Genomic DNA, 14,619 nt, shown 5'->3' with positions numbered 1-14,619 from the left:
TCTGCAAATAAGGATAGTTTTACTTCTGGGAAGAAGTGATTTTTCAGGAGTGCTGTAGGTGCCATAAAGGGTCTCTCTGATGGAGACATTGAAATCAGGGGAGGTACAAGGATCTCTGACATGGAGCACCGGCATTCACTGGTTGGGCCTTCTGGATTTGGGATGGCAGAGGATAGAGAAGTGTCCCATTAGCATTTCTAAGCTGGGACTTACACCATGGAGTAACCCTGAAGAGAAATGTTTCAAAGTTACTTGTTTAGCAGTAATACTGTGTGTGTGTGTGTGTGTGTGTGTGTTTGTTTTCCTGCTGAGTGTCAGCCAAGTATTTTTGCAGAGCAGTGATGCTATTCCTCCGTTACTAGAGGGGAAGAATGTGTTAACAGTCAGAAGTGACTTCCCCTTATAAGGCCAGCTGCTTTCTCACTGTTGCATGTAGATGGTTTCCATTTAAAACAACACAGTTGTTATACTTTAAAATGCAGATACTTTTTAAAAGAAAATGGTAAATTTGCATTCCCCATTTTCCTTACTTTTCCTCTTAATCTTCAGTGACAACCTGAGTTTTAAAGAAGCAGTCCTTGTTTCTGTGACATGGGGAGCGCTGACCTGTGACTGAATGTTTGTTCCCCAGCCCACCATTCATTTATAGAAATCCTCACACATAAAGAAGATGTTATTAGAAGGGGAGGCCTTTGAGGCACTTAATTCGTAAGGGTGGAGCCCTCATGAATGGGTGCAAAACTGGTCAAAGGTCCCTAGACTCCTCTACCCTGGGAGCCCTCAGTGAGGAGGTGACCACCTGCCACCTGGAAGAGCCTTTACCAGAGCTGCGCCAGGCTGGCACCCTGTACTTGGCCTGCCAGGCCCCAGATTGTGAGATCAAGGTCTATTGTTTGTGGCTACCAGTCTTTGGTGTTGTGTTAAAGCTACCTGCTCAGGGAAGGCTCTGGCTGAGAACAGGAGCTCGAGGCATGGGACAGATGCTAAAATTTCCCTGTAGTTTGCTGAGAATAAGCTCGGTATTTCAGCTCCATTTAAAGCTTGCTTTTCTGCTGTTCTGAACCCTAAAGTGTTATAGAGAACATTCAGCTGACTACAGTAAAGGACTTGATGTTGATTTGTCTGGCAGAACCTGCTTATACATAAATAGCACACACGTGGGGTTCACTCACAGTGTAGACGGGGAAGATTTTGTGCATTTTGTTTTCTTTAGGACATAATGTTTCAAGAATTGAATGTAATAAGTAGAACTGTTGAAGAACTTTAAAATACATTGAGTATGTGTGCATACTCGGAGCTGTTTGTTAAAAGAACCGTAATTCCATTAGTTGTTTTTTTTTTTTTTAAAGATCTGATTTAGTCCCTTTTAATCACGTACTTTGATGTGATCTGATCTCCTGTCACTGCAATGTGGTCCAAACCATTTCTAACTTAGGATGGGTTAAACTTACAAATGCTCCAGGCTGGTCCCCTGCCGTTGTTTTAGACACTTGTCAGGGTTTCTCTCTGCCCAGCCCTACGTCTGTGAGAACTTCAGCCTCCAGCAACTGCTGTCCCTTCTGCCGTGTCATTCCTCAACCCTTTGACGGACTAAGAAAGGGCTCAGGACACTGAGTTACACTCTCATAACTTTTTATGTCCCACCTCTCTTCCCCAAGACAACTTTAATCACCATTTAGTCTAACACCTGTGTTTTCTACAGGTGACGTTCAGGTCTGGAGATGTTAGATAATGTACCAACAGTGTAGTGAGTTACGCTCAAGTCTGCAACTTTAACCCAGTCTTTTGATTTTTGGTCTTCGCCTCTTTCCACTGTACTGCCGGTTCATACGGTTAAATGGTATGAGGTTCACATGCAAGGCTTGCAAATTAAAGAGGCCAGACCTGTGTTTTGCAAGATGTAGCTCATAGTTGTTCAACTCATACTTCTAATTTGGAAGCAGAGCTCTGCTTGTCATTTAACCTGTCGGCTTCATTGATATGACATTATTGTTTTAAAGATATACTGAAACATGTTGGACAGAGATTAACAGAGATCCTGGAAGTTTCAGCACTTGAGACTTTCCGAGGCCCAGCACACAAGGTGTGTTCCGTAGGCTCTTTGGCTGGGTGTGTCGGGCCTGTGCACACTGGCATCCCCCGTGCAGAGTGAGTGGCTGTGGCGGTAACTCCTGCTGGGATTTCTGCTTACTTCTCAAATCTACTTTCTGCTAAAGTGGAGTGACACTTTAGGCTATGAAACTTCAAGAGTTTGATAAAAGAATCTCATTTGTTCTTTTCAAAAAGAACATACTGGCCTCAGTTGGAAAAGTAAGGTAAATACTTTTTTGTTCCTGGGTGTAGCTTTCAAGGTGATTTTCAGGTAATTCTGAAGAAGTTTATGATGATTAGTAACTGCTGAGAGTTGCTATTAGCTCCATGTTACGAAGTCAAGCACCATTTCTCTTTTTGAATCTTGACTTTTCTCTAAGTAAACATGTAGCTGTTTCCCGAACCCTCCTCTTAAGGGAGTTTACTAAAACTTCTCTTAAGGTACAAGAAAGAACCAGAAGCATGGTAGACTGTCTGTGTGGATGTGTGGCTTTGAATCAGAATTCAAAGGTAGAGACCTAGAAGGCATCCAGGTGGAAGAAAGAGAAATAAGGTACATGTGAAAAAGGAAGAAATGCTGTGAGAGTCATTAGGAAGCTCCATTAGAGAGAGTACAAGGACTGTAGGTTTGCCGGATGCTGACCAGAGGGAGAGGAGAGTAGCGGGATAAAAAAAAAAAAAAAAAAAAGCTTATTCAAAGAAATGATAGCTAAGAATTCCCCAAATCTGGGGAAGGAGCTGTCCATGAAGCTAACAGAACACCTGGTTCTCTAAATGCACAGCGGCCCAAAGGCTGGAGGCCTGACATTTTCTCATAGGGAACTCTCTGAATTCCTTACCTCATTTCTTGGGGGACAGATGAAAAGCTGGGGGATGTACAGAGATCCACAGATGGGAGGTACAGGAGTGCAGCCTCTGTCACAGATTGAGGTTGCGCCCCTTTATCAGTGAGCCGCAGAGGGACAGGGACATGCACCGTGCTGAGAGGCGTCCCTGGGTGACACATCTGGAGAAGGGGGGGCTGCTGGTTTCTAGTGTGGGGACCTGAGATGCTGCTAAACACTCGCAAATACACAGAGTAGACCCACAACAGAGAATCCCCACCCTACACTGCCATTAGTGCTGAGGTTACCACACCCTCTTCTGTGCACTTAGTGAATGCTCTTAGGATATGCATGGAACTTGATAGTGTGCTATGAGAGAAGAAAAATACTGTTGACATTCTCTAATACCTGGAAGTGTAATTGTGTCATTTTAATCCAGTCATACTTGTGATTTCTCTGGGGTCATTAGTTTGCATTATCACTTACCTATTCTCCTTTCTTCACCTCATTAAAAAATACCTGAATGTGTTTTCACTTCACTTGCTTAGCCAAAGGGCAGTTCGATACTGTTCCTAGGTCCACTGTGTCCTTAGGCAAAAGGGTTCTCCTAAGGTTCAACCCAAGTGTCTTTTTCAGAAAACAAACCCGTTTTCTTTTGCTGTCAGCTCAGCAGTACCGATAGTGCCTAGGAGGAAAGGCAGTACGGAGTCCTAGTGAACTGCGCCTTGGTGTTCATCTTGGCGGGCGACAATTTACAGAGCACTGCCACCCGGTGTTCACTGCCACTGTTCATTGTCAAGACCTTCTTTTAAAATCTAGATTCAAGGTGAGAGTAACCCGATGGCCCCTGCTGTGCGGCACCACAAGGCTCTGTAGAGAGGCAGCCTAATGAATCCGCCAGAGCTGGGCGACATCCACTTGCTTCGACTTTTCTTGCTCTGAATACTTCTGGGTGAATGGATGTTGGGGTCACAAAGGAGTGTGTTCACCTGCATCACTGCGGAGCGGCAGTTAGTTGTTCAGTGCTGAATGTGGCATTCGTTTTGTGAGGCAAAAATAACAAAATCCTCTAAGCAACAAGCTGCTGTTGCATTCGTGAGCAACAAGCTTTGTCATCAGACAATGGCTCTGTATTGGCCTGCGACAAACAGAATGTGTTCATGTGAGCAGGTGACAGTCCAGCAGAACGCGACTGTGTGCACTCAGCCTTGCAGCTGGGCTTTAGGGAAAGGTTTATCTCCTTTCTTTCTCCCTTCTCTTTGGGCCTTACTTCTAGTTGTTGTGCTTTTATAAAGACTTGTAGGCAGTCTTAGGAGAGGCAGAATTTGGCTATTGGTAAATTATGTCAGTTTCCACCTGTATTTGTCTCTCTCTCTCTCTCTCATAGCTGTCTTTAACCCAAATCAAAGTTGTAGGTTTATTTTTATAAAAGAATGTGGTTTTTTTTGGTCCCCAAGTAAAAGGGTAATTTGAATGCTAAAACAAACAAAACAAAACAAAACAAAAATTAGAGCTTAAGGGTAAGCATTAAAAACATTTACTAAAAAGAATTACTGAAAAATTCTTCCAAGCACGTATTTCTGCAGGCACAAACACACAGATAACGTCCTAGTTTGTAGTAGGCTGACTTGAGGGCATATTATATTTATCTTTATCCTCCCACCAAAGGGATTCCAATGAATATACTGTTTTTTTTTTTCTTTGAGGTGAAGGCTGAGGTCAGTGTCTCTCTGTCAGGCAAGCAGAGGACAAAGTGAGAAACCATTATTGAATTCAAATAGAAGTACTTCGCCTTAAACTCATACAGTGATGTATGTCAATTATTTCTCAAAAAAGTTGGTGCTGGGGGGGAAATCTCAGCACACATAAGGAAAACACCTGTAATAAGTGACAGGTATCACAGAGGCCGTCTTGATCTGAAGTCAGCCTGAGACAAGCCTCAGAAAAGCTGCTTCTGAAAGATAAAAGTTGAGGTTTTTTAAATTAATTTACTGAGCCGGCACTGCGGGCCTTTCAGTTCCTCCCAAGCACTGTCCCGTGTCTGGCCGCAGGGTTTTCATTTCATACTTGCTGTTCTGTCTTCACGTTCCACCTGACATTCATTTTGTTTGAATGTGGCTCCTTTGGGCAAACCTGGCTTAGAATCACCTATTAAGCAATTCGGAGGAACCTGCACATTTTCTTTATCTCTCAGCTTATATTGTAATTGCTCTCACTAACTGGAATCCTCTCTTCTAGCTTTTAAGTTCTATGAAATAAAAAAAATTCATCTTAAACCCCGAGCCCCAGGGCCTGACACATAGTGAGCTCCACACATACTTTAAACAACTATGTATATTCACATACATATAAAGATACTAAATTGTGCGCACATTGATGTGAGTATATATATGCAGAAGAGTTTTTTTTTTCTTTTTTAAAGATTGATTTATTTATGCATACAGAACTGGGGTACCAACCAGAGTGCAGGGGTGGTGAGAGGATGCACCTGAGACAGAGTGGGGAGCTAACAGGCAGAAATACACTGCTGAGGGAGCAGCGGGCAAGACAGGAGAAGTCTGCTGCGCCATGTGGGTCACGTCCAGGGCTGGGTCGGGGATCAAACTTGCACTGAAGTGGCTGTGATGAGCTTGCAGTGCTGCGCCCTAACCCCTAAGGCTACCAGGGAGGGCCAGAAGAGGTTTTTTTTATGGAAATTGACCTTACATATACCAGTAAGTGTATATCATGAATTGATACACGTCTGTATTGTGAATGTCAGCCATTCTAGGGTTGGCTAGCACTTCTGTCTTGTTACAACACCCCCATGCGTGTGTGGAGGGATGAGATTTAGGGTATACTCTTTTAGCATCATTCACGTGTGTAGTGCAGTGTTACCTGCGATCACCATGCAGTACACTAGGTCCCTAGGGCTTGCTCAGCTGGTAGTTGGAAGTTTCCACTCTTTGACTTACATCTCCCCGTGACTCCACCACCACCTCCTTCTCCTCCCGTGCCAACCACCCTCCTGCTCACCATGAAGGGTGAATTCAGTTTCAGATTCCACATGTAGTTGAGATCATACAGCGCTTGTCTTTCTCAGCCTGACTTATTAGCAGAGCATTTTGCCTTCAAGATATGTCTGTGTTGTGGGGAGGTGGTTTTTTTTTTTTTTTAAGTTTTATACATTAAGATTTCTCAAGTGGTAATTTAAAAATTCTTTTGACATTATTTCTGTTTGAGAGTACGTGTATGTGTCGAACATGAACCCCACTCCAGTCTGTTCTTCATCATGCACCACTCACTCGTGTCTTCTGACCTGGTGCTGTCCCTTCCTCTCATTACAGGTAAAGAAACCGCTGCAATGAAAGCTGATCTCCTGAGAGCCAGAAATATGAAAAGGTACATTAACCAGTTGACTGTAGCAAAGAAGCAGTGTGAGAAGAGGATCCGAATCCTAGGAGGCCCTGCCTATGACCAGCAAGACGATGGGACCTTGGATGAAGGGGAAGGGCTGCAAAGCCAGAAGGTCGGACTTTGTGATTCTTCTCTGACCATTTCACCTTTTCATGAGCATTGGTATAGTCACGGTTTAACTTAAGGCATATTTTCCAGGTCGTAGACGCCTGTGCTGCTTTTATAAATCATAGCGCTATAATATTTGGTGTGGTAGGTAGGCTTGGGCATGATGTGTGTGCACTTGTATGTGCACACCCTCCCACCCTTGCTCTCTCACCATCCTAGAGAGGCATATTTAAATTTCAAGGGCCCAATCAAGTGCCTATTACCAACTGGGTGGAAGTAGCCATCTGTAAAGTAGGAAGTATCTTCTAAGTTTTATTTAGTTTTGACCACAGTGCTACAAAATCTGAACTCTATGAAATATGTTGTCTATACCCCCATTTTTCAGATGAAGAATTGGGTTGGGTTTTAAGTAAATTGCCTGAGAGAGATAGAACTAGAAAGAAACCAGATCTTACTGAAACTATAACATGTTACTGACTGTTTTTGTACAAAAAATCTTTGGACTGTGTTCGTATGAGTCCTTAAGTCACAGAGCGTAGGAATATCTTCTGGCTCCACCTCAGCACCTTTCCAAATCCACGTAGACCACTTTTGTCCGAGAACCCCACGCAGAGCTGGCTGTACCTCCTGGAGCAGGACTTCAAGGCCAGCTCTGAATTCCTGTTTTATAAGGTGGCACTTAGCCACAAAAGAAGCCAGTGTCATGTAACCGAACCCTAGCGACAGCCTTTAACCTGATTTCTCACCTGCCCTTCATCTTTTCCTGTTTAGTTCTCGGCTTGAGTTAGATGCCTGTCTGGACTTTCCCCTTCTTCTCTGTTCCAGTAAAGAGCTTTGACCTTTTCACTTGTCCTGGCTACTCCCACTAGCGTCTCTTTGGGAAAGTGGAGGTTCCACCGGGGACCGCAAGCCAAGTCTTGTAGCATCTGGCTCCAGCAGGGTAAAAGCAGCACTGAGTAGCTGCTATTTCATAAAGGGCCCCAACCACTAGAGAGCTGGTCATGTTGTTGTCTCCCGTGTGTACCTTCCTGGGATTTTGGCTTTGTATTCCAAACTGAAAACGATCTATTGGAGAGTATTGGCAAGGCAGTGGAGTTGACAAGTCCAGTATTGCCCATTTTCTTCCTCCTCCTCTGCTTCTGGCTTCCCGAATATATTTCTAGCCATAGATTAGGTCCTCTTCTGTGTTCATTTATTTGTTCAACAGACATTATTGGGATTCTACAGCCCCTCGGTTACAGTGCTTAGTTACTAGGGTACAAAATTAATTAGGACAGAATCTCTGCTCTCAGGTCTCCTACAATAATAGAATAAAGAGGTAAGTGACCCAGTAAAGGTGTGAGAGATACACCTACATGACTTGCTACAAGGTCAAAAGATGTTATGGTAGAGAGAAACCAAGAAAGATAAAGGAAGCTCATTTTAGGGGAATTCAACAAGTTTTCTGGCAGTGTCTACTAAAAGTATTGTTAATCTGGGTCTCGCTCCTTTTCTGACTCATTTCAACCAGATGTTTAGTAAAGGTTAAACTCATGATTTTTCTAACAGTTTATCTTCAGAGTAGAGACACTTCCTCTATAGTTTCTCAAGCTGGAAGTTTCAGATATTACAAAATTCCATTATTGGTTATAGCTTGCTATTGTAGAGATGGGACTTTGGCTAGCTTGGGATCATTCTGATATCTTCATAAATAGTAGAGCACTTTTGCTATATCCTAAAAATATCTGAGTCCTGAGAATCTCCACTAATTTTATTTTAGTATGTAATCTTCAAAGTTAGATGGACGTCACCGATCTAATCCTTTCATCCATATTTACTCATGTGGAAAGTAACTTCTTTAATAAAGGTGCAGAAAGAAAAAGAAATTTAGTTCTTATCTGCCTGGACTTTTGGCATCTGTCAATCATCTTATCTTTTCTTAGGGAAGATCCCAGTTCAGGCTCTATGATTAGGTTTTTGCTGTTGTCTGTTGTGATTCACAACAACTAATTTAAGTCACAACGGCCCATAAAGTAGATGGCACTCGCCTCATTCTACAGGTGAGAAACTGAAGCGCAGGGGGGGTGGAGTGGCAGAGCTCAGAGGACTAGAAAGTCACAGCCGAGATTCAAACCTAAGTGGGTCTGGCACCAGCACCAGGTGTAAAATTGTTTGTAGACTTCTTCAGGTATATAAAATAGGAGAGAAAGCAAAATGCCAACGCCTCCTGGACGATTACTAAAACAGTGATACTGAATATGTACATTTTGAATATTCAGTAAACCTTATTTCATTTAAAATTTAGGAAAGTGAGAAAAATATATTGCTTATGATCCTAAAATGTGAGACATGAATGTTGAAATTAATTCATGGAAGTTAAAGAAACTGATAGTTAAAATTTGATGTTTTAAAAACTTAAAACCCCTTAACAGATTCTTCAGTTTGAAGATATCTTAACCAACACTTCCTATCGAGACCACTTTCGAATGTACATGGAAAGGATGGACAAGAGAGCTCTGATTAGTTTTTGGGAGGCTGTGGAACATTTAAAGAGTGCGAACAAGGTAGGATGTCGGCTGAAAGGAATGTTTATCACCGACTAATGAACACTTTCTTGTTAAGCAGTAAAACTAATATATGTATAATTAACATGATCTAGTATATTATTGGTATTATGTTTTGGTTCATAATGGTAAAAACTAGAAATTTAATTTTGCAAAAGATGCTTTTGAATATGTTTTCATGGGGGGAAATTTATAAATATACCAACAGATTGAATTTAGTTTCAGGTAGTTATTTTTTAATGCTTTTTAAGAATGCATGTACTTACCCAAATTGCTATTGTAATAAATTGATCCTGTCACCTATACCTCAGTTTCATAACCCCTTGACATTTATAACATCACACATTTTTTGAAGTACTGTTCTTTTATTTCACTTAAAATATGATTAAAGAACACCAGAACATTCTGATTATAGATGCATCTTACCATAAAGAGCCCAACAATAAGGACTTTATTTTGCACTTGGCAAGTTCTGAATATATATTTAACCAATAATTAAGGAATGAGAAATACACACACACACACACATATCTAGAAACACCCATGGCATGTATAACATTTATTTTGAGAGTCCTACTCAAATAAGCACAATGAGCACTGTGTACATTGAATTAGTCATTTGCACTGTATATGAATGTCGCCAGTACTGGATACCAGTTTCACAATATGTCATAAGTCATAAACTGGGATACCTATGGAATTAATACAATCTCACAATATTTTAAAATCTTAACTTTTCATATTTAACTTATAAGCCACAAATCACCTCACTTTATTTTGTATTTGCCAACTTTATTTTCCTCATTGATTCCACATGGCTTTTGGCTGCTTTAGAATATTATTACAATCCAGTATAGAGACTTTTCCTAAACTACCCCAAAAACATTTCAAAAAATTTCAGTGGAGTAAGAGTGTCTTGCTGCTTCAAACAGCTGCCTGTCTTTTGGCCTGGCAACACTGACTTGAACGTACCAGTCTAATGTTTGTTGTTTGTTTGTTTTACCACTTTTGAAGACTTTCATAACATTCCTAGCATTAATGAGATAGAGGAAACTTAAAGATTATATAATCAGAAGAGATGTTTGCATTTCTAAAGTAGGCTGGCATGACATTAATGTAGTGTTTGAGACTAAACTATCCCATATAAGCTTGATCACAATGTAATACAGTCACTGTTCTGAAGAATGTATCTTAATAAGTTACACGGTTATTATATTGGCTTCTTTCTGGATTGAGAAATGGCGTTTCCAACTATATTGGATAGAAATGTCAATTTGAATTTACTTAATAAATTGTATTCCTATGAAACGGAGGTTTATGAAAAGGAATACATTGCACAGAGAATTGGTCTCATTCTTTTTTCCCTTTGGCATCTAAAAGAAATTACACTTGTTAAATCTTCAACATAAGTCGTTCATTTTAAAGAACTGTTTTTTCCTGGGTTTGTCCTTCCTTCCTCAGCACTGATTGTGCACACAAAAGCCAAAACCTCAGAAGCTCCAGGACCAGTGTTCATTTTGCTATTTTCTGTCCAGCTAAAATGCAGAGGATTCAGAGGAAAATAATGTTTCTCAGAGGTGATACCTATTTCATTTCTTTTTCTTCATCTTCCTATATTTTTCAGAATGAAATCCCACAATTAGTTGGTGAAATTTATCAGAATTTCTTTGTGGAGAGCAAAGAAATAGCTGTGGAAAAATCACTTTACAAAGAAATTCAGCAATGTCTTGTAGGAAATAAAGGCATTGAGGTGTTCTGCAAAATCCAAGGAGATGTTTACGAGACCCTGAAGGACAGGTATTACCCCTCGTTTATTGTCAGTGACCTCTACGAGAAGCTGATGATAAAAGAAGAAGAAAAACACTCCTCACACTTAGTTTCCAACAAGGATGAGATGGTGAGTTGCATTTAACTTTCTGTCCCCTTTCAGTGAATAAAGCTTGGATATGGGTAGATGTGTACATAGCGCAGAAGTGCATAGAAGGTGGTGTGTACCCTCATCTTTTACTATACAGGGCTTATAATTGTGTAGAACTTAATTATCTTTTTTGCTCTGGCATTACGGAGTTTTTTCATCCCTTCTTTGACCGTCAGACCAACTGACTTCTTCCCAGTAGTGAGGAGAAACCTCCCTGTTCTCTGCCTGCCTGAAATACCCTAAGTTTGACTCCTAGAAAGCTAGGGCAGAAACTGGGTGAGACACTTAACAGTCAAGCCAGGTAAGAGAATCTGAGCAGTAGTCCTCCTAGAGACGAGAAGAAGCATGGGGAAAAGTGAGGAAAGGAAGAGAATGTAGAAAGAGTTACAGACAGTATTTTAGAGTTTAAATAAACCAGGTGAAATTAGGAGATTCTAAATAAGCCTTGCTTTGCCCTACCTTAAGGCTGATTTCCTTCAAGATCAATTTGGGTAGCTCAGTCGCCATCTCTCATTTACTATTAATGACTTCAGTGAGTTTTATGATTTTTGAGGATACAAAGAAGAACAAAGTGTGGTTTATCATGATCTGATTTAAAAAGATCATAATTTATCTTGGATTCTTTCTTGCTGCCCATTTCATTGTCTCAAGCCCCTAGGAAGAAGCTCTCGCAGCACTGTTGTTAAACTCTGTGGTCTTTTGTTTAAGTTTGTCACTTGGTTCTTTATGTTTTCAGTGTATAAAATCACTGAATTTATTGACCCACAACTTACCCAATTTACCATTGAATTTTATTTTTGAGGTTAAGTTACTGTTTTAACAGTTTCTGTACAAAAAAAAAAAAGAAAATTGTTGATATATGAATTTTGTAAAAGGGGTTACGCAAAGGTATAAAGTTATTACTACCCAACAGATTAATGGGATGAGCATTTGGATTGACAGTTGATGTGAAAGGTAATAGTACACAAAATGGGACAGAGGCCATCTGCACTGAGGATTCAGACAAGACTGTAGGTGGTAACTGATCTTTGGAAAGCTCTTTTCTTTTTGTTCCAATAATCTCGCTTCTGGATGTGCATCCTAAAAAAATAACTCAAGGTAAAAAAAAATGTTACGCATCATAGAGTTCATGTTAATCGTATATCCGGGATAGCAAAAAGGCAGAATCATCTGCTGGCTAGAGCAGCAGCAGCAGTAAATCCAAACAAGTAGTGATACCTGATAAAAATCACAATTTTGGAGGCTCAAAATCTCTCAAAATACGCAGTAGTAGTGTATGTGATCTGAAAAAGGCAGACTCCCACCTGAATACTAAGAGAGAAATGTCTTAGGAGATGTGCCCACCCCACCCCTTTCGAGGTAGGCACAAATAAAGACTTTTTTACCTTTGATACTTTATTTCTTTTGGGAGAAAAATGCTAGTCTGCTGTTTGTTACAATCAACAAAAGTGAGAAGAAAAAGAGTCTGAAAGAAAGTTAGGCTGAACCACAGAAGGCAGTTCTCAGCAGCTCTTTCCCAGCGCCCTGCAGGCTGGTGCTCCGAGGAGCCTGGCTCATGGGCTCAGTGTTCACCTGTCCATATCTTCTCGTCTTCTAGTTCTTCGTGAACCTTAAATCACATTTAAGTGCTAAGAAGAGACCTAGCAAAATATATACTAAAAATACTTGCACTAGTGGGAATTGGGAAATTTTGTTTTAGAATTTGCATGAGCCTTTTTTTTATATCCTTAGGAGACTGACTCGAAGCCAGATGTCAGTGCCCTGTCAAAGAGGAGGCACAGAACAGTTGGGTTCTGTTAGGAGGATACCGGCTTTCCTTTGGATGCACACACATTTGGGAAATAAGGGTGTAGAATTCTACCACCGCCCCTTCACTGCTATTCACTGTTTATTTTTTCACTGCAGTTTCCAAATATTGAATGTAATTTTTCATGTTAATGAGAAAAATCCATTTTCTTTGCCTTTCTACTGTACATTGTTTTCTTAGTGGAGCCTAGACCTTTGGATCAGTATGTTATGATGGAGTTGAACCTGTAACAGATAATACTTGCTGCACAGAGTATTGCTGTAAGACCTACTGGCTCCTGTGCTTCCCTCCAGGGCCCAGGAGGTGAGGCTGGTGAGGAAGCTGTAGATGAAGGCACCAGTCAGCAAGCCAGCTTTGCTGTAAACAAACTACGAGAGCTAAATGAGAAGCTTGAATATAAAAGGCAAGCTCTAAATTCTATTCAAAATGCACCAAAACCTGACAAGAAGGTAACTCTTCTACTTTCAAGGTTGTCTTTGAAAGTTCCATGTTTCTAATTTGAGTTCTTGGTTTATGTTCAAGTGTCACACTTTCAAATTCTTACTGTAAGTTCCTTTGTTATTTCTTTGATTCTAAGGCAGAATTAGAAAAGCACTTGCTTTTAATCTCTTGAATGGGAGCCCTTCCCCAGTGACTCTGCCCTTACCTCGCTTGCCTACAGTCTGTGGTAAGGGCAGAACTTTCTTTTGTCCCAGCATCATTTCTGGACATGTATTGATAACTCAAGGACAATCTTTTTTTAAACCTATTTACTGCTACAAGTGCAATTTAGAGAATCTCACTGAATTATAGAAAAAAAATAGTCTTGCTAAAAGCCAGCAGAACTTAAAAGTCTGAAAATGTAAACAAGCATCTCACAAACATTTCTCAACCCCAAGTAGTGGTGTGATTTTCTGCTTTGTGTTTGTGCCTCCTTTGGAACCCAACAAGGAGACTTTCTCAGTCAGGTAGGACTGACGCTCGTTGGTCTGCCAGATTCGCCTCCTTTCATACTCTCTGAATGTGTGTTCAGAAACATAAGCGATGCATAGACATGATGCGAGCTGCTCACTGTGAAGAATCGAAGAGCTAGTCTAACGTTTACCCTTGGGGAGCAAGTGTTCTGACTGTGCACCAAAGCACACTCACCAGAGCATGAAACAGGTAGTCACAGCCCTCACTGATGCTGAAAGGCAGGACGATGGCAGAGGCGGGAGTGCTCCCTGCAGGCTGAGAGTGAAGGAGGCCTTGTAGACTTCGTGCTCAGGTGAGGTTGGTGCAAAGCTGCTGACCTCAGATTGCAGAGTTACATCACCCTGTAGGTTTTCTCATTGAAGGAGATGGTGAGTATGGCATATAAAAATATTCTTTGTTTTCTTTAGTTGTAGCAAAATAGACACAACATGAAAGTTACCACTTTAAGTTGTCCAGTTCTGCTTGATTAAGTCCATTCATATTGTTAACCATCATCCTGTCCCAGAATTCAGTTCATCTCATAAAACTGAAAGCTCTCTACCCATTGAACAACAATTCCCTACCCTACTCCCCAACCCCTGCCAGCCACTTTTCTGCTTTGTTTCTCACCAGTTTATCTGCTCTACATACCTCACGGTGGGATCCTTTGCTGTCCATTCATTGTTCCACTTAGCATGATGTGTTCAAGGTCTATCCGAATGGTCGTATATGTCACAGTTTCATTTTTAATGGCTGAGTAATACTCCACAGCATGTATGTGCACTTGTTCATCTATCCATCAGTGGCTGCTTGGTTTGCTTCTCCCTGTGGGCTACTGTGAATAATGCTTTTCCATGAACATGGTTGTACAAGTATCTTCAAGGTCCTGCTTTCACTTCTTTTGGGTATCTGCTCAGAAGTGTGATTGCTGTGTCAAGTAGTAGTTGTTTTCAACTTTTTTGAGCAATCTTCAGAGTGTTGTTTCAGCACAATTTTACC

General features: G+C 40.9%; 1 protein-coding gene across 1 annotated transcript in view; it reads left to right on the top strand.

Annotated features, from left to right (window-relative positions):
• SNX25 (sorting nexin 25) overlaps positions 1-14,619 on the top strand; it is a 68,284-nt gene that overhangs the window by 31,899 nt on the left and 21,766 nt on the right. Inside the window, exons 6-9 of the mRNA XM_004682370.2 lie at positions 6,242-6,423; positions 8,831-8,962; positions 10,587-10,859; positions 12,981-13,136. Of these exons, the coding sequence (XP_004682427.1) occupies positions 6,242-6,423; positions 8,831-8,962; positions 10,587-10,859; positions 12,981-13,136 (743 nt within the window). The remainder of the gene's footprint in view (positions 1-6,241; positions 6,424-8,830; positions 8,963-10,586; positions 10,860-12,980; positions 13,137-14,619) is intronic.

Source organism: Condylura cristata, unplaced genomic scaffold, assembly GCF_000260355.1.
Source record: "Condylura cristata isolate star-nosed mole 26May11 unplaced genomic scaffold, ConCri1.0 scaffold00014, whole genome shotgun sequence".
Classification (NCBI taxonomy): Eukaryota; Metazoa; Chordata; class Mammalia; order Eulipotyphla; family Talpidae; genus Condylura; species Condylura cristata.
Note: the sequence above shows the minus strand (reverse complement) of the source record. Positions and strands in the feature narration are given on the sequence as shown.